The 18,371-nt window shown below is 43.7% G+C and overlaps 1 protein-coding gene across 2 annotated transcripts in view; it reads right to left on the bottom strand.

The window, feature by feature from the left end:
- carmil1 (capping protein regulator and myosin 1 linker 1) overlaps positions 1-18,128 on the bottom strand; it is a 30,906-nt gene extending 12,778 nt beyond the window's left edge. For both annotated transcript variants that reach the window (XM_026155818.2, XM_026155819.2), the window contains exons 1-12: positions 17,719-18,128; positions 12,177-12,274; positions 8,726-8,776; positions 3,758-3,817; positions 3,271-3,392; positions 2,143-2,240; positions 1,982-2,052; positions 1,611-1,684; positions 1,249-1,324; positions 990-1,078; positions 709-803; positions 70-156 (exon numbers count right to left, since the gene is read on the bottom strand). In XM_026155818.2, coding sequence (XP_026011603.2) covers positions 70-156; positions 709-803; positions 990-1,078; positions 1,249-1,324; positions 1,611-1,684; positions 1,982-2,052; positions 2,143-2,240; positions 3,271-3,392; positions 3,758-3,817; positions 8,726-8,776; positions 12,177-12,274; positions 17,719-17,959 — 1,162 coding nt within the window. In that variant the 5' untranslated portion in view covers positions 17,960-18,128. The remainder of the gene's footprint in view (positions 1-69; positions 157-708; positions 804-989; positions 1,079-1,248; positions 1,325-1,610; positions 1,685-1,981; positions 2,053-2,142; positions 2,241-3,270; positions 3,393-3,757; positions 3,818-8,725; positions 8,777-12,176; positions 12,275-17,718) is intronic.
- Positions 18,129-18,371: the final 243 nt, after the last annotated feature.

The raw sequence follows: 18,371 nt of genomic DNA, 5'->3' as shown, positions 1-18,371 counted from the left end.
TTAAAAAAAAAAAGAAAGGTAAGAATTCACAAAATAGGACGTCTTCTCAGTGTCCCTGTGTTTGTTCACCTTTAGGAGACATGGAAGTCCTGGAGAGGTTCACGTGCTTTAGACCCATGGGCAGTTTGGCAAACTGAGCGCTCAGAGCTGCAACACCTGCAGGAAACAAACATCAGTATTTGAAGTCGTTAGACCAGGGATGTCCAACTCCAGGCCTCGAGGGCCGGTGCCCTGCAGGTTTTAGATCTAACCCTGGGTCAACACACCTGAATCAAATGATCAGTTCATTACCAGGCCTCTGGAGAACGTCAAGACATGTTGAGGAGGTAATTTAGTCATTTGAATCAGCTGTGTTGCATCAAGGACACATCTAAAACCTGCAGGACACCGGCCCTCGAGGCCTGGAGTTCGACACCTGTGCGTTAGACTTTAAAGTGCTAAAGAAATGACCACCAGAGGGCGCCTGACTGCAGCTGGAAGCCCCGTAGGGAGACTGCTAACAGAACTCTGAACAAATGTTTAACAGATGAAAAAAAATTAAACATAATGAGAAGTGAAATTAATGCCAGTTCTCATCCGGGACAATAACAAATGAAGTAATGCTCTACGAGAACATCGCCTCTTTTGTATTCCTGGGATGTTTAAGGGCGTGCTGATACGTCACGGCCTGTAGTGTGTGTGTGTCTGTGTGTGTACACATTTTTTAACCTTTGTCCTCCAGCGAGTTGTTGCTCAGATTGAGTGTTTGAAGTGTGGAGGCGGGGTTGTGTGCCAAAGCGCCGGCCAGTTTCTGAGCAAAATCACTGCAGGAGAAGAAGAGCGAGCAGGCTTAGCAAGATTTTGTTAACAGAGTCTCAACACGAGCAACAACAATGCAGATCGGTCAGTCGGGGTCTCTTTTTATTCTTTACTGACAAATGTGGAGAATATGGAAGAACGGAAAATGAGCACAAATCACATGTGCCTGGCTCTCTTATTTGACCTCTGACCTTTTGAGCCCAGCATTGTCCAGCACCAGCTCCTCCAGCCGGCTCGATCGAGCCACCACTCTCAAAATCTGGTCGCACACATCTGTCGGCTGAAACAGACAAAACAGACTCGGGTCTTAAACTGAATCCCAGTCACATAAAAATAAATAAAGAATTTTTATTATATAGCGAAGGATTTTTAACATTATGATAAAAACACAGGAGGCCATGTGTGGATGTTTTATGTCACAGGTAAAGCGGGATTTGTGCAGGATGTTACCAGTTTGTAGTCTTTGGTGGAGAGCTTAGTGAACCACTGGTTGTACTCCAGAACTGTAATGATTGGAATCAAATCCCTGAAAGGACAAAAATGTGCCTTCATTACCTTCACTTATTCCACACAGTGACACAGAAAAAAGGACATCAAACACTGCTGCTGACGTTGACCTGAAAGTTTACACCTCATTCACCCAGCACAATGAAAAATGTGATGCCAAGAGTGTTTTTGAAGCGTCAACAACAAAACAGCTGAATCTGTAATTAAATGCGTTGATACTGCACATAAAAAATGAAGCTCAAACTGGTCCCCCCATATTCAAAGTCACTCTCGATACATAATGAGGTGTTGAGTGGTTTCAGTACTTGTTGTCCAGATGAACAAAGTCCTGCAGGTTGAGCTCTTTGGTGTCCTGAGTGAGATAGATGGTGTCCACATCCTGGTGACAACAAGAAAAGACGTGAGGCTGAGAGGAAAGAAACCACAAACTTAAAAAAAGAGCAGAAACACGCAGCTCCAGCAGATGTGACAAGAATCTGAGTTATTGCTTCAACATGGCTGTGACATCACAGTAAAAACATCTGGAGAGAAGCAGGCGAAGAAAAAAAGATGGAAAAGGTATCAGTGAAAAACAGAAAGCGGCAGATAAGAAAAGAAGCTGATGACTACAGACGAAAGAGAGGAAACAAAGTTCATCAGATTAAAAAGAGTAATGATTCCAGCGAGCAGCACCGACCCACTGGACTTCCTCTCTGTATGGCTGGCGGAGGTAATCACACACACACCAGTACTGATGGGAGAAGCCGCCTGCAAAGAATCACATGACAGCAGCGAATAAGCACAGACACTTTAAACATGTGAATTGGTGTAACTGGGAAGTGAGTGATGATGATGTACCGCACGGTCCCAGGTCAGCTGACGCCTGCTCGTCCCAGATGGCCTGCAGGGCTGCCAGCCTGTCCGGGGGATTCAAGTTTAACTTCCTCATCATCTTCCTTCCTTACAGAGAGAGGAAGGGACAAAAGAGGAGAAAGCAGGACAACAAAACAGGATCATTTCATATTCATTTCCACACTTCTTAAAAATCATTTCAAAAGCTTCACAAAACTCCCAAAGCAACAACTGAAACTAAAGACAGGAAACAAGAAAAAAGACAAGCTCGACTTTATTAGCTAATAAAAAGAAACGAGGACTAAACTCACATTTTCATAACTAATGACGAGATTTGTTTAGCAGTCAACTAGACTGAAAACATACATTTGGTTTCATCTGGGTGCAAAGGCCACAAACGTCTGATTTCTATGAACTGCTGAATTACTGTGAACATGAAGTGGTCACCATGGATGCGACCATCATCACAGAGACTTTCTGTAACATCCTGAAAATGAAACCACGTTGAAGGATTGCTGTAGAGGATTTGCACACACTGCAAAGATCCACTGTGGGATCTAAAACTAACAGCCGTGCTAAAAATGCTTCAGAGGTGCATAAGAAGATGACCTTAAACTTAAGATCTGCACAATTTGGACCTGCTCAGGCTCTTGATTCTCACACACGTTCAGATTAAACATGGCCAAAGAGACGAATAATGAGGCCGACACGTGTATCAGTCATGACAGTGATCTGAAAGCGTCAGACTGCTTCAAACGTGCACCGTGCAGCCGATTACAGGAACGACACTCTAGCAGAGTCCAGAAAAGTCTCCTGAAGATTTGTTTCATACTTATATTTTAATTCCTCTGCATCCACAAATGCGTCCCTCCAGCAAACACAATGACCTCCAACAGATGTCAAACCCTTAAAGGTGCCGTGCTGTTAAAGATGCTTCTCCTGTTAAATGAGCTTTTTCCTGTTTTAAGTATCACATGGAAACTAATTGTTCATCATCATTCTAAACTTTACTGAATAAACTGAACACTGAAAACTTTATTTCACACTTAAAGGGTCTTTCCAACCCTCTGTCAGGTTGTGGTTCTGTGTTATCAGCCTAACAGTGCCAGCGGCTGCTGGCTGTGTGGTACCTACACCGGTACGCCTGCCGGGCAGATCCGGTGCAGACAGCTGCCGATGTGAGCGATCACCTTGTCCACTTCCTCTGCAGAGCCCAGCCGGAGGCTCCACGAGCCGTGCTCATGCTCCAACACCAGCTGCAGGGGGCGACACACACAAAGGAATCGGACATGAAGGAAACACGGATGTGAAGAAACGCAGACACCCCGTGATGATGATGATTGGTTTTCCCCTGAAAGCCTGAGGAGGCTGATTCAGGTGAGTGAGTTAATGCAGAGCTGGAGGCCTTTTTCACTTCTCCAGTTTAAAAGACCAACATGATGCAGAAGGACACACAGTGGACAAGAGGACAGCGTCAGAGTTCTCGACACGAGTCAAACCTGCTTTAGCTTCATGAGGAAAAGCTGTCAATGTTTTACATGAGACACATGTGCATGTAGTCCAGATGTTGTCATGTGTGCTGCGATGTAATGAATGAAAAGCTCAATAATGTTGTTTGTACCTGTGTGGGCTTGTTGCTTTGGATTCCCTGGATTTCCAGATAGCTGAAGGACTGTTCAACCTGAAAGGGTTCAGAAGAGACGCCGTCAACGTAATCTTGTATTTCCACATCTGATCAAAGAGCCACTGAAAGGGCAGCAGGCTGAGAAAAAACAGCCAGAAGTGTTTTTCTACTTTTCATCAATCACAAAGGAGCTTTTTCTTCCCACAATGTGAACATTTACAACGGAAAACAAAGCGAAGTGATTACAGTCACTCCTCCTTCAGCATGAGAAACTCGGGCTCTTCCCAGGAAACGTTTACCCCTCACACACAGTCAAAACACAAGCTGCCATTAGCTGGATGAAGGGATTTCAGGTGCTGCACACACGGACACACACAATACAATACAACTTTATTTGTATAGCACGTTTAAAAGACCAGCGGTAACCCAAAGTGCTTTACAATAAAAACAGGAAAATTAAGACATGATTAAATAAAAGACTATTAACAAAGTACCACATATGTCATCAGGTTAAGGGCACAATTATACAGCAATAAAAGGGGATATAAGAACAAAGTTACTAAGAACAGATATAGCTAAAAGATAAAGTACATAAATAAGAAATTGAACCAAATATAAAACAGGGATGCTAACGAGATGGAAAAGCTATGTTGAATAAATGAGTTTTTAAACGGGATTTAAAAGATAAAACGGAGTCTGACGCACGGATAGCGATAGGAAGGTTGTTCCACAGATTCGGTGCAACCAGGGCAAAAGCACGGTCACCCCTAGATTTAAGTCTAGATCTAGGCTGGAGGAGTAATTGGGCTGAAGACCCGAGGGCTCGTCCAGGGACATCTAGACTAAGAAGATCGACAAGATAACGAGGGGCTAAATTATTTATAATTTTAAAGGTGAGCAACAATATTTTAAATTCAATGCAATATTTTATGGGTAACCAATGCAACTCAATAAGAACTGGGGTGATAGAGGCATGCTTTCTAGTGCCAGTCAGGAGGCGAGCGGCAGCATCCTGGACAAGCTGAAGTCTATGAAGGAGAGCACACACACACACACACACGCACACACACACACGCACACACACACACAACATTTGATCTACATTTTTGAGCCAACAGCTGTATGTCTGAACAACTGAACTGGGCAGATGTGAAGGTAACAGGATGTACAGGGAGAGGTTTGGTTTGAGCTGCCCAGTTTTTTCCTTTGCATATTTGTTGCAGGGATCCTTGCACTCGCCTCAAAGCATCGAAACATACTGAAAAACTCAGCAGCAAAGTTTCTTTCCAGAAATCGTGACCTATATACTTTTATGCTTGTGTTTTGTTTGTTTTTTTACCTTATGTCTAAATTTTATTTTGCCATGTTTATCATATTTTATTGCTGCTATTGTTCTCGTGTTATTGTAAGGTGACCTCGAGGGTCTGAAAGGCGCCTATAAATAAAACGTATTATTATTACCTAAAAAATTCAGACAGAAAACTAATTTCTTTCTCCTGAACTGCACCAGGAAACAGGAGGCGTGCAACGACTGGTGATGAGAGGCTCACTCTCGTGGATGTGGACATGACGGCAGCCAGAGGTGCACATCTCTACCGCTCTAAGAACACCACTTGTGCTCATTGTTTGAACCTGACCTTCACATTTAGGACCGAAGGCCGACTGCGAGGCAGATCTTATCAGCCAACTTCACTGTTAGCAATGCTGATGTGAGCCAAGCGAGGCAACATCTGGTGGAAAGAATGAAACATCATCGTTAAACTATCACACGTGGCTGAAATGTTGAGGGTCCACATACTTTCAGTCATGGAGCAGAACAAGTGTTACCTTGATGAGTGCGTATCTGTTTTTAGATGGACTGAGAATAACTTCTCAAGCGCCGACTTGTTTCGTGGTTGAGCAACAGAGACAGTTCGCTGTGCCGCAAGAACGTTCAATCAACCCAATCATCTGGACTATATTTCATTTACACTATCAACAATTCTCCAGGGAGGAATTTCTTAAATGCTTTTCCATGATGGACAGAGCGTGCAGTGCCGATACGAGGCGGGTTATTATTGCTACTGAACAAACCCTGAAGAGAGGAGCAAGAAGAAAAATCAGCGAGACTACAGGAATGCAAAAAACACAGGCTACAAATAGTCTGCAGAACAAATGTCTGGAGCAGAGCCTCACACTCGCTTCCCTTTGAATCCAGAGAGAGAGTAAAAATAATGTGCGGTCGCTGCCAAAAAGAACAAGTGTGACTGAGGAAAAGAGGGAGAAGCACAACAACGATGGCGGGGGCAAAGGGGGGAGGCGGAAAAAGAAAGCGAAAGAGATGGAGTGACCGGAGAGCTGTCAGACGATGAAGAGGCGCGATGCAGAGCGAGAGGGGGAGGAGGGTGGAAGAGAGGACGGTTTGGACTTTGCCCGAGTAGAAGAAATCAATAAGAAACGAAGCGAAAAGCAGAGCGAGAGGGCGAGCCGTGCCCCCTCCCTGCCCTCCTCACCAGCTGTTAAATTCCTCCATTGTCTCCCCCCCCTCCCCGCTGCCTCTCTGGGCTGGGACAGTACACACCGAGGAACAAACCGCCCTCTGTTCCACTCTCTTCCTACACAGTTAGAAAAACCGCTGGCCCACTGTGGAACAACAGATCAGGGGTCAGCTGGCGGAGCTGAAACACGTTGCAGCCTGTAAGGTTCACTCGTGTTTCTGAACATCGCAACTCATCATCATAACGTGTTTTTAAAACAAGGAGGGTTTTAAATGTGTCACGAAAAGACCGACAACTTTGATCTGAGGAGCTCTGTTCAGTCGGGTAACCGGATTAACCCGGACAAACAAAAGCACAGTCGGTCCTCCACAGGTCCAAACTTTGATTAAAGAAACTTCAAATAAGTTAAACTCTGCTCTGATTTTTACAGGCGTGATACGTAACTTCAGTCATAATTTACTCATTTTAAACACGGGGCCTCTACTGTGGCTTCCAATAAAGTCGCTCGGCTAACAAAGTGCCTGCTTTAAACTCATTGAACTACAAAGTCTTATTTCAGTCATTTGATAATCAAAGACAACATTTGCTTAGACAAAACAATTATCCCGTCATAAGGGAATCCCCGACAGCAACGATTGCACAACGTAAAACAACCTTAAATAAAACAATAGTGATGACGCAACTATTAACGTCAACTGGCAACACAGATCCAAAACCACAGAGCCAGAACACTTCCTCTGACGCCCCCTTAAAGCTGGCTCCAGAGGCGAGTCCATCCTCGCAGACTGTCCGACTTCACAGCAGCTCATCAGCTGGGATACAGCTGAGGCTCAAAGCTCCACCGAGGCACTAAAGTGGACCTCTCCACTGTGTTTGTACTGTGGTAGCAATGAAATCCTCTTAAACAAAAATACAGAGACAAACTTAATCAGTCTATTCAGTTATTTTGTTCTGATTTCTTATAAAAAACACATGTAAACAAAAGTGCTGATGAATTAATGCTTCTCGTTAACGGTGCTGGTGTTTGCATTAATGAAATTATCTGACAAATAATATGGTGACATTACCGAGACGCGAGGAAAATGTGATTACTTTATTACTTTGTCAGTTTGCACTGATTAGCAGGGATCTGTTCATCTGTGTTCGTCTTAGATCTTCCTCTATACACCGTATATGACTGAGATTTCCATGATTATGTGCCATATTTCCAACATATACATCGTTTCTGGGGTCACGATTCTGTGTTTGACATTCTGGAGCCAAACAGCCATTTAGTTTTAGTTTGAGCAAAGTCCCAGGACTCAGTTTCACTTTGAATCAGACTTTATGTCTCTGTCTGGCCTGGTTCACACACTCATTGCTAAGAAGCCCCCAAAAAAGAAAAAAAAAACCCTCGAGAGTCACCAGGGAGCAATGAAAATAGATGCTACCAAAAAGGAAGCATCGTGGAAACTGTGTTTAACCACAGACCTACTTCTCTTTTTTAATTATACAGAACTGTGATGAGCCGGAAGTTCTAAAAACAGTTTATTAAACTTAAAACGAGGAAACACAAAGATTCAGGATTCAGCTGAAAATGGGTTTTGGGATAGAGTACGGGGGGTTTTCCTTAGTTTTACGTCACGTTTGCTCTTCCGTATCGTGCCCAGGCAGCCTAAAAATAAAGCAGCGTAAACATTTCACGATCCTTCGTATCTTTCTCAGTCTGAAGAGTTCAAGAAAATAGTTCAATCTTTACTTTTCTGCTCTTTCCAGAATGTTTTTCCTCTCCGTTCCTGCCTCTCGCCCTCTAGGTTGAACTTTTCTTCCTGTCACTGTTTTTCTTTCCCACAGGCTGATTTCTCACAGCTGCATTGTGGGTAAAACTATCAAATGTCTCCATATGGTGCTGAGACCTGCTCAACTGTGTAGAGAGGCACATGCAGGAAACAGCGAGCGAACGGGGAGAAGAGACGCGACAATTCAGACATACGGAGAAATCAAGAAAAAATGTGGGTTTGTAACGTTCAATATGACCAATAAAAACCATGAGCACATGCATGAAAGGTAATGTGTTTTATCAGGGAACCATAGTGTTTATGCAGGGGACTTTTCTGAATGTTAACCTGTGCTGGAGCTGTCCGGGATGAAAAGGAGGATAATTAGCAAACATGGAAGCCCGGCAAATCATGTGATCAAAACACCCCAGAGTATAATAGTTAAACACATCCTGTTAACACACAGCCAAGTGCCCAAAAACAAAGGTGTGTTTGGAGGTAATGTCTGACTAATAACAAACATAGCTGTACTTTGTGATGAAATACAGATTAATACAGTCTGTAGTCACGCTCGGGGCGAGGCTGCCCTCCAGTCAAAACGCTCTCTGTGACAGTGGCCGATCCAACGGGCTGACATTCAGCCGGTACAAGCGTGTTAAAGACTGCGACTTAGCACAAAACACAAAGACAAAGATTGAAATAAAAAGTGTGAGATGAACGGGGTCACTAACCTTAGAGGGGACTCGTGCTGTGAGCAGAAAGGCTCGATGTGAAGCCAAAGCCTGAGGACAAAGACAGACAACGGTCAACAGATGAGGATGAAGAAACTGAGTTTTTGCTTTCTGACATGAATGAAAACATGTGGAAGACTTTTCTTTTTAAATGAATGAACGCTCAGTGCTTTGGACTACACATTTAACCACACATCCATACGGTTATTCTACACGCTCTACAGTCATCTACCACACAGCCAGCAACTGTTCAACCTAAATCCTGGGGTCTGACTGTGGACAGCGAGGACATCTGTGCGCCCGCCTGCTTTAGCGACCACGTGGACTCATCTGCACTACAGTGTACGCATCCACCCAAAGAACAGCTTGGCCACTGAGTTTCCAGCTGTCTGTCATGGAGTACAATCAGCGCCCAACAAGAAATCACCCTTAAATAAAACAGGCAAAAAAGGGTTTTCATGCATCAATAATAATAATAATAACAATCATAATAACAACAAGAAGAAAAAATGAAAAAGAATTCAAATGGACTCCCTGCGGTTGGAAGAGCAATTTAGAAACTGTAATTGTGGCGTTGACGATGTTACACATGAAAAACTAAATAAATAGAATAAAGGAAATTTAGCCATTTTCAGTCTAAATGTGAGCAGCAGTCCCTCTGGGCCTTTGGTCCCAACAGCTTTGTGTATTCTCCCTCGCAGAGAAGCTGGCAGCAGCGCCGGCTTCTGGAGAGGTTTTTAGCCCAGTGGGATAATAATACACATTATCTTTCACCACGTGTTGAACCTCAATCCTGGCGGGGAGCAAGTGCGCATTACGGCTGCTTGCTCGGCCTTAGCCAGACTCCTACAGACAAAATTAGCGACTTATTTTTGAGATGTTTGATGAATTATGGTGTGAAATGGTGGGGATGTAAATGGTCCTTGTAATCACACTTTCACTGCAACGATTTTATAGGAAACAAAGTGGGGCAGTGAAAGCGAGCTGTACGCCACAGGAGGCCGAGCCAGCTGAGGCGCCTACAGTTTAGTGAGGTCACTCCAGGTTACATCTGAGGCGAGCCAAGAAGATACGACTGTCTCAGACGATGGACCGAGGGGCGGGCCTGTTTCAGGTCGTTCTGCAGACGAGCTGCAGTGAGCAGGTGAGTAAGTCCACGTAAGCAGACTAGGGAAGAGAAATCAGATGCAAAGCGTCTGAACCAGAGTGCATCAAAGTGCTGTCGAAGCCTGCAGGTTCATCCTGAGCTTTTATCTTTAACAGTCTTTAAGATATTCATGTTCAAACGCTGCCTTTTGTGCGAAAGGCACAAAAAATATTTGAAAAAATCTATTAATTGAGATGAAATGATCAATTTTTAGTTGTAACAAATAAAATAATCTGCACACAAACTGGTGTCGTGTGGATATGGAGGGCACATTTAGATGGTCACCAGCACTCAGTCCTGAGACCCAAATATTACAAATAGATAAAATTATAATCTGTAGCTTTTGTGTGTCAGCTCAGACACGTTTCCTTCATAGTTTGGAGTCAGTGACGATTGAAGTGGGTGCAAAAGACATCGACAGTGTGAACGCTCAGCTGTAGTGGTTTCACAAAGGTAAACTACAGACCCACATCTTCACAAACAAACTCATTCCTGGTGTTGACATGCAGGACGCAGACACACATTCATGTTCACTGGGTTGGAGTTCAGGAGAAAAATGTGTTTTTTACTTTAATTTCCACAAATGAAAAGAAACCCAGCAGGACGCTTTATCGCGAAACACTGAGCACGCTGGCTCATTTCAAGAAGTTATAGCTATAGGGTAGAACTGCTGATATACAGCTGTGGAATGTGTGTGTCCCAACACCCTGTGGCTGTGAGTGGGTTGCTTCAGTCAAGTCCTGACAGGAGCTGCAGAGCCGTGGTATGTGGCCAAAGGAAAACACAAGTGTGTTAAAGACGTAAAAAAATGAACTGAGCTTGAAGGCACTTCCTGAGCTGAGCGGACGAGCTTTAAGCAGAAGTGGTGATACTCATTTGTCTGTTCTTATTCCCACACTCACACAAACCTGCAGTTAGGTGAAACCAGATAGCCCGGTAACACCCACCTATCCCTGCGCTGCGTCTTCCAACAGTTCATAAGAGTTTTACTTTTGCTGCATCATATTTGCAGCAACATCACCAAACAAAAAGTTCCAACAATCAGTCCTCATTTCTGCACCACTTCCTCATTTCAGGACTTCCCCAGTATGTGTGGAAATTCTTCCATGATTCCTACACAAAAGAACACAAAGAAAAGGAAAACGGCGCTCGTACAAATGAGGCTTGCAGGTAAAAACCCCCTGAGTGGTTAAACTGTAAATATCAGCCCGTCATCTTAGCACAGCTTGTTCAATCAAAACAAAGTTCATCATAACGATATTTTGCTTTCAACTTGGTGCCAAACGTTTGAGGTATTTCCTTTCCTGTTTCTGCACGACAATGTCGCCACTCACGAAGCCGTGTCCATAAGGAGGTGCTTTCCAGCCTGGCATGAAACAGCAGCACCACAGAGCTCTGATATCAAGCTCTACCAGCCCCTCTTCAACTTCGACCATGAGGCCCACTTCACAACGTCCACCCTGCAATTAAGCAACTTAAGCAACATTCCTTCTTTTGTTTGCTCCGACATTGCTAATCAAAACAAAAGTTTCAGAATGGCTGCTCATTTTGAAAACAGGGGAAAAGCTGTGCATCAGTTTTTACACTTTTTAAAGATTGTAGAGCTGCAGAGAAACTGAACCCAAACAAGGAAGCACTCCCAACGTGACTCAGAGCAGCAGCAGCTCCCGGCGGACGAGCTGCTGCTGCTGCAAACAAAATATTTAACAACCGCACACGAGCTGACGAGAAAACCTCACAATATCAGAACCAAGACTGCTGATAGAAGTTTCATTTTAAAGGTGCGGGTTGTTCTGTTGTGATATATAAACACTCAAACATTCAAAAAAAATGGCACCGATCCTTCCTCGCTGGTCTTCATCAGTCACCGGCTGCTGCTAATCTACAGTCGCGTCGAGGCAACTAAAAAACCAAAATGACCACAAAAACACTGCCTGTGCAGCGCTCCTCGCACGACATCTGGAGTATTTGAGAGCACCCTTTTGTATTTTGCCTATTCAAATAAATACTGAGTAAGCATTGAGATGAGAAGAAGATGAATTCCTACAGACATACAAACTGCTGCGTGTGGCGATAAACCGTCAGCCTGCACTTCCTGCTTCATCACCTTCCCGCTCCAGCAACATGCCCACACACACACACTCAGCTTACTGTGTTTTCCAGGGTTAAGAGCAGTGACACTTCCTGCTTCCCACCCATCACATATAACATTCCTGATGCCAAAAAGGGCACAAAAACAAAAGTTTAACAACAACTGTGAGTACACATGGTTACAGTAAAAAGCACTAAACAGCTGTCACTTACCAGCACTCTGTTTTCCACCTTGTCACCTTTGACCTCCAGCTGGACTTTCTGCCTCAGGGTCAGCTTCACCCTGCGCCCCACTGCCTCCCGCACACTCTCTACAAACACACAAAAACTCACGACAATTGACACCAGAACAGCTGGAGGGATCACAGGTTACACAACAATAGGAGGATGGGAGATTTGGTGGCCTGCAGATGCTTTCAGGTCAGATTAACACGTCTCGTTTACTAATGAAGAATTGTGTTCTGAGATGGTCTTAAAACATAAAGAAATAATTAAAAGAAAAAAAACCTATAAAGTAAAAATAAATAAATAAAAACAAAACCACAACAACAACAGAAACAACATAACAATAGAAACAAAAACAAAGCAAACCATAACAAAAGGGAAGGACAGATACACAAATCAAGTTAGAGTTTCAGGCTGTTAAGTCCACATGGATCACATCACCAATAATTTGACTCAACAGATTTATTACCTTTTCCCAAAAGATTTTCACATGTGGACACTCCCATATACAGTGAAATATATTGTCTTGTTAACCATTTATATTGAAGTAGTCGAGATTGCACATTAATTGTCTGACTCTGGGCCAAGGAGCGTGATTTATACCACTCATCATCAGATATGTTCATTTGCAAATCCTTCCTCCAAGCCTCTAAAACAGACTGTGTTGATTCTTTGGAATTTTCCATAAATAATTTGTACAATGCAGAAACTCGGCCTCGCCCATTTAGATGCTTTATAACTGTGCTCTCTAGAGAGGAGGAGGTGGAGATTTCTAAGCTGTCACCTTGTGTGGTTAAGATAAAATTTCTTAATTGAAGAAATTTTAAAAAATGTTTGACAGGAATAGAAAAAGTACTTCCAAGTTGTTCAAAAGACATGAGTATTATTCCTAAATATATCAGACACTTTTCTTATACCTTGATCGAACCAAAATTTAAAACCTGCATCCGCCCTACCAGGAGGAAAGCTGTTATTTCCAAATGTCAGAGTAAACCGAGACAGTTGTAACATTTCTCCCAAGTAGTTATGTGTTTCTAACCAGATCATTATAGTGTTTTTAAAAAGGGGTTCTTAGTTTGCTTATTTAGTGTTTTTTTATTTTTTCTTTAGCTCACGGTGCACCATGTAAAACTGTTTAAAACCAATAAATAAATGTTTAAAAAAAAAAAAACGTCTTTATGCTGCAAACTGAGTTGTGGTTTGCAATCACTAAAACACAAATTATGTGTCAACCTGCATCTTGTTGTCTCTCTACAGGAGAGAGCAGACAAAAGTTAATGAGCTGCAGAGGGAAACATGAGTGATGGAAGGCTGCACCGCGAACACAACACCAAACATTTCACAGCCTGTAGCTATCATTTTTTTATGCACGCAGAAAAAAGAATCAATCACTTAGAACGTGTTTTTATTTACGAGGGTTTAGTGTCGACAGGCTGAGTGTAAATGCAGAGTGTCCGTTTCTTTACGAGAAACTCATCCTTCACTGAACTGGAATCACTTCCAGATTATCATGCAAATGATTTCATTTGTTTAAGAAGCTGCATGATGTTCATGATGAACATCGAGTTTCTCCACAGTACAAAGAGCGAGAATAGAAACGTTAGAAATGAAGCTCTCTGTTAAACAACTATGTCTACATAAAGGAATCACATAGAAAGCTTTCACCTTTGCTTCCTATTATGAATACTGAACGACGAGGTCGCCAACGCAGCTGTGCTGGAGCAGGACGGTTCCCTGAGCATCAATCTCTTGCTTTGTCAGCATCGAAGGAGACGGGCGGGCCATGCGCACCAAAAGAAGGACAAATCACACCAAATGATATTTTGTATGGCCGGCTCAAAGAGGTCACTAATACGTACGTAAGACCGATGAATGCCTTCTAGAATTTAGACTAGCATTACAAGATGGATTCTAGAGGTTTGTGCTGAGAAAGGATGGATTTAAGCCAGTCAGCAGTTCCTGTCTGCATACACATGAGGCCAGGCACTGTCGAGGACCAGGAGGAACCCAGGACCCAGTGTTCCAGTGTAGGGTCTGACATCCCAGTACCTGAAGGCAATCAGGCTGCTGTTGGCTAGCCTGAAAAGGGCTATGTGTCCCTGTGAGAAGCACAGGGCACCACTGGTGGACCTGCCAATTCTGGTCTTGTATTCTAAATGCCAACTGCGCTCTATGGTGCCAGATAGTGAGCATAGGGTCCCCAATAGGCCCTCAGGCCACCCTGGTGAAGCCTGTTTCTGATTGTTTGGTGAGAAACATTCACACCAGTAGCCTGATGGAGGTCATTTTGTAGCTCTGGCAGCGCTCAGACTGTTCCTGCAAGCTCACTCATAAGTCCTCCTGATGGACTAAGGGTCTTCTACAGCCTTGTTCAGCTCTCTGGAGTAACTGCATGTCTCCTGGAATTTCCTCCAGGCTCTTGAGACTGTGCTGAGACAAACCTTCAGGACGGTGCATCAGGACTACCCGTGCAACATTGTAGGGTCCAGGTATCGGCTCATGCTACCTGTAGTGACACTGACTCTAACCAAATGCAACACTACAGGAAAAACAGTCTGAAAAAATAAGTAGGGAAAAACGTCAGTGGCATCCAGCTGTGATAATATGAACGTGTTTGGGGATGTCTCATCGTTGCCCCTCTAGTGAACCAGTTGTTCATTTCATTAACAACCTCCTCTGCTATTTAACTGAGCAGATCGCTCTCCGAGAAGTTTGACTGACCTAATGCTGATCAAAAACGGTTCCTTTCATTTATGTGCAGTGCACGTTGGTTGGTGGCACTTCTGTGGAGAAAAATCCAGTCAAAGCTTTTCCACATCCATTATAACTTGGAGCTTCCTGTAATCAGAACATACAAGAACTCGAAGGACTTGCTTTTCACCAGAAATATTTATTTTACTCCTTAGTTATTCCCTCTCAGTGCTGTTTTACCGAGTGTGACTGCCTTACATCTTATTTGCTCACAGCATGCACCACATCTGATCTCCCTGATGGAACCAGTAGTGGTTTGTTAATGGTTTACCCGTAAAGTCTGTATGTTGTTTTAGTATTGGTGTGGAAGTCCAGGGACACGAAGAAAGAACGAGGGTGAAGAAGCTGGAACGCAGAGAGGGAAGCATCGGGTAAAAGACAAGGGTGAGACGAGGAGAAACGAGCGGCGCTGTGCTGTGTGCAGGAGTCTTAATAAGTCAAAAAGCACGGGTCCGCCTTCATGCTGTCCTCCACCCAGACACACAATGAGGTCATGAGGAGGATCAAAACATTAGAGCATGAAGCAGCGTGGAGGCTGATCAGAAACACATGTCCAACCCGCTCCTATAAAAAACACGTTCCACTTCCCAGCAGACTAATTAGTGTAGAGTAACAACCTGCGACATGCCGAATCTAAACAAACGTCTGCTCTCACTCTCCAGTTACACTTCACACTGGCAGAAATTCAGTCTTTACTATTTTCTGAAAGTCCATTAAATGCTGTGCAGACGGCTTCATCCTTTATACAATTAATTCTTCCAGATTCTCATTTATGATTTGAGAGGCTCGAGACTCGTTTTGTCTTTGACTTAAATCACAGTTCCTGCTTTGAACCTGAACTGTTGGTTGTGACTTCTTTACACAGCCAGAAGTTATAAGACAGCACAAGCTCACATTTAGAGACATCGAAGCTATGGACACAGGTGCTGGCTCTGCACGTCACGCCTACAGGAGGCTGGGCTGTAGAAGCTCATGCCACCAAGCTCCCGGTGCACAGTTTTTGTGCTGATGTTAATGCTGATGAGTCAGCAGAGTCCTGGTGACGTTTATGCTCTATGCACCTCAGCGACCTCGCTCTGTAACTTTACATGACCTTTGTGGCTCCTAAACCCTTCTGGTTTGCAATAATGCCAGCTGATTATAGAATATCTAGCAGTGAAGAGATTCCACAAGCTGACTTGTTGCCACTTTAACAGGACTTGTACTGTAACATGTCCTAGTACAGCTCTTTAAAATAACCTGTGGGAATGGGAGTATAACAACACCTGAATATAAAGACAAAGCTGCCTAACCTGATACTTTTTGGTGTATTTTTGGCCACTTCTTAAATAAAAGTCTGGCAGTCTCTCTTTGACAGCAATGCTTTTAATCTCTACCAACTTTTGAGGGATAAATGTGGCTCTGAAATGCTGAGCTACTGGCATTTTGGGGTATTAGATGGACTCTGTCTACTTTCATATGGGTTCTAGTTATTTATTTGTAAAATTGACTGCTTAAAAATTAGACAAGAAATGAATGGGTGTCCGTATACTTGCTGAACTTTCTCACACAGCTTTTGGCATGTAATCACCCAGCATCTGATCCTCCTCACTTTTCATTAGTTCAGTCTCTGTGCACACAAAGGTCAGGCCTAACGAGCGCTGCCGATAAGCTTTTTTCCCTCCTAGTTTTAAATTACTGACGATGAGCAGCATCAGGTCAGCCCGTCCTGTTAAAACCAACAGCAGGGCTGCCTACAAAAAGCCCCATTCATCGGTCAGCGCAGATATACAGTGTGAGACTGGTCTGCAGACACCGTAACAGAGAGCACGGGGTAGTGAGTCAGCTTCATCACGCAGTATCTGAGTCTGCTAATGGTGAGCTAATAAATAGAAAGACCTCATGGTTTTTCAAGCTTTTCCTTAATCGGCCTCTCCACCCTCACGGCCCACCGCTGTCTCTAAAACTGTCAGTAAGTAAGACACTGGTTCTAAAATAGGTTGCAGGTGGCTTCAGTCCAACATCAGCCTGCAGAAGTCAATGTAGGTCAAACACATGGACCTGCAGCTGTCTGGCTGTATCAGCAAGGTGTTTTATTTCAGTTCAGGCTACTCTCTCCAGCTAAATGCAGTGATTTACACTTCTTTTTTGACACTCAGTCATCCAGGCAGTCTGTGTTGATAATATCCCACAATCCAAAGGAATTTCACAGACACACCCCTCTCCCCCACTTCAGATAAGGAAGTGGCAGCAGAGGAGAGACTCTCAGGTAGCCAGCCAAAGCCCCAGGGCATGAAAATGACTTTTTTATTTTTACAGAAATGGACAAATGAAAACCAGAGATTATTTCACCTGATAATAAAAGGCCCAATCAGTGTGATCCAGTACTAGCAGGACAGTGTAGCTGTTGTTTACTGAAGTTAGTGTGTTTTAATATGAGCTTGTTGCCTTCAGTTGAATCACGTTATTCTTTCCAAAACACTGGCCCAGAATTGTAGTAAACACTCGTATATTTAGAAAACTTCAACTTCTATGTAACTTCTGAGAGTCTCAAAGTGACTCGCAGTGATTTCAAAAGCGAGTAAAAACACAACGTCACCGCTATCAGACCAATGCGTTAAGTTTTACATGGCGCTGTTCCCTTTAAACCATTGCAGCTAAAAGACGTCTGAGCCAGCTGAGCCACGTCAAAACAGTTCGACGAACTCCGAACTTTTTATTTTATTTTGAGGGCAATAACAGCGCAGCGCACGCGTCGGTCAGCTGGCGTAAACACGAATCCCCGCTATCGTAACCTTACCGAACAGTTCGTTAGGGAAATCCGTTGTTTCCTCAGACATGATTGTGCCGGAGTAAACACCTAAGAGGAATCCGCTGGAGAGTTCAGGAGAAGCGGGCAGACCCGAGAAGAAAGGCGGCTGCTGTGCGGAACTTCCACCGATGGAAGCGGCGAGTAATGCGGTAAAGGTGTAGTCCCGTTTTCTTCCCTTATCTTTGGCTACCTGTCGCCACCCTGCTTTCCTAATTGCAACTGTCTTCATCCATTCCTACATGCCTACACACACTCTGACTTTACGTCTGCATTACTGCGGCTGAAGGAAACCCGGAGGAGTTTAAAAATGGATTAAAAGTAGTTTCAGTTTGAAAAGTACCCGAAAGTGGCGTGTGTGTGTGAAAACAACTCATGCGGACGCACTTCTTCACACACTCCAGTCAGCCCTTCTTTCCAGCAGGATTCCCCTTGCTGCGAAAAATGGGAGACTGGGGACACCTGGCGTCCAGTTGCTGCTGCACAGTCGCTTTCTTTAACTTCACCAGTCTAAACGAAATAATAATAATAAAAAGACAGACGATACCTGCAAGTCCCTCAGGCTGCACAGGTAGTACAGCTGCTCTAGGATGGCACATATTAGTGACATTGTTAGTTTTATTTTCATGAACAGTGGAGCTGTA

Source organism: Astatotilapia calliptera, chromosome 22, assembly GCF_964374335.1.
Source record: "Astatotilapia calliptera chromosome 22, fAstCal68.1, whole genome shotgun sequence".
NCBI classification, from domain to species: domain Eukaryota; kingdom Metazoa; phylum Chordata; class Actinopteri; order Cichliformes; family Cichlidae; genus Astatotilapia; species Astatotilapia calliptera.
Note: the sequence above shows the minus strand (reverse complement) of the source record. Positions and strands in the feature narration are given on the sequence as shown.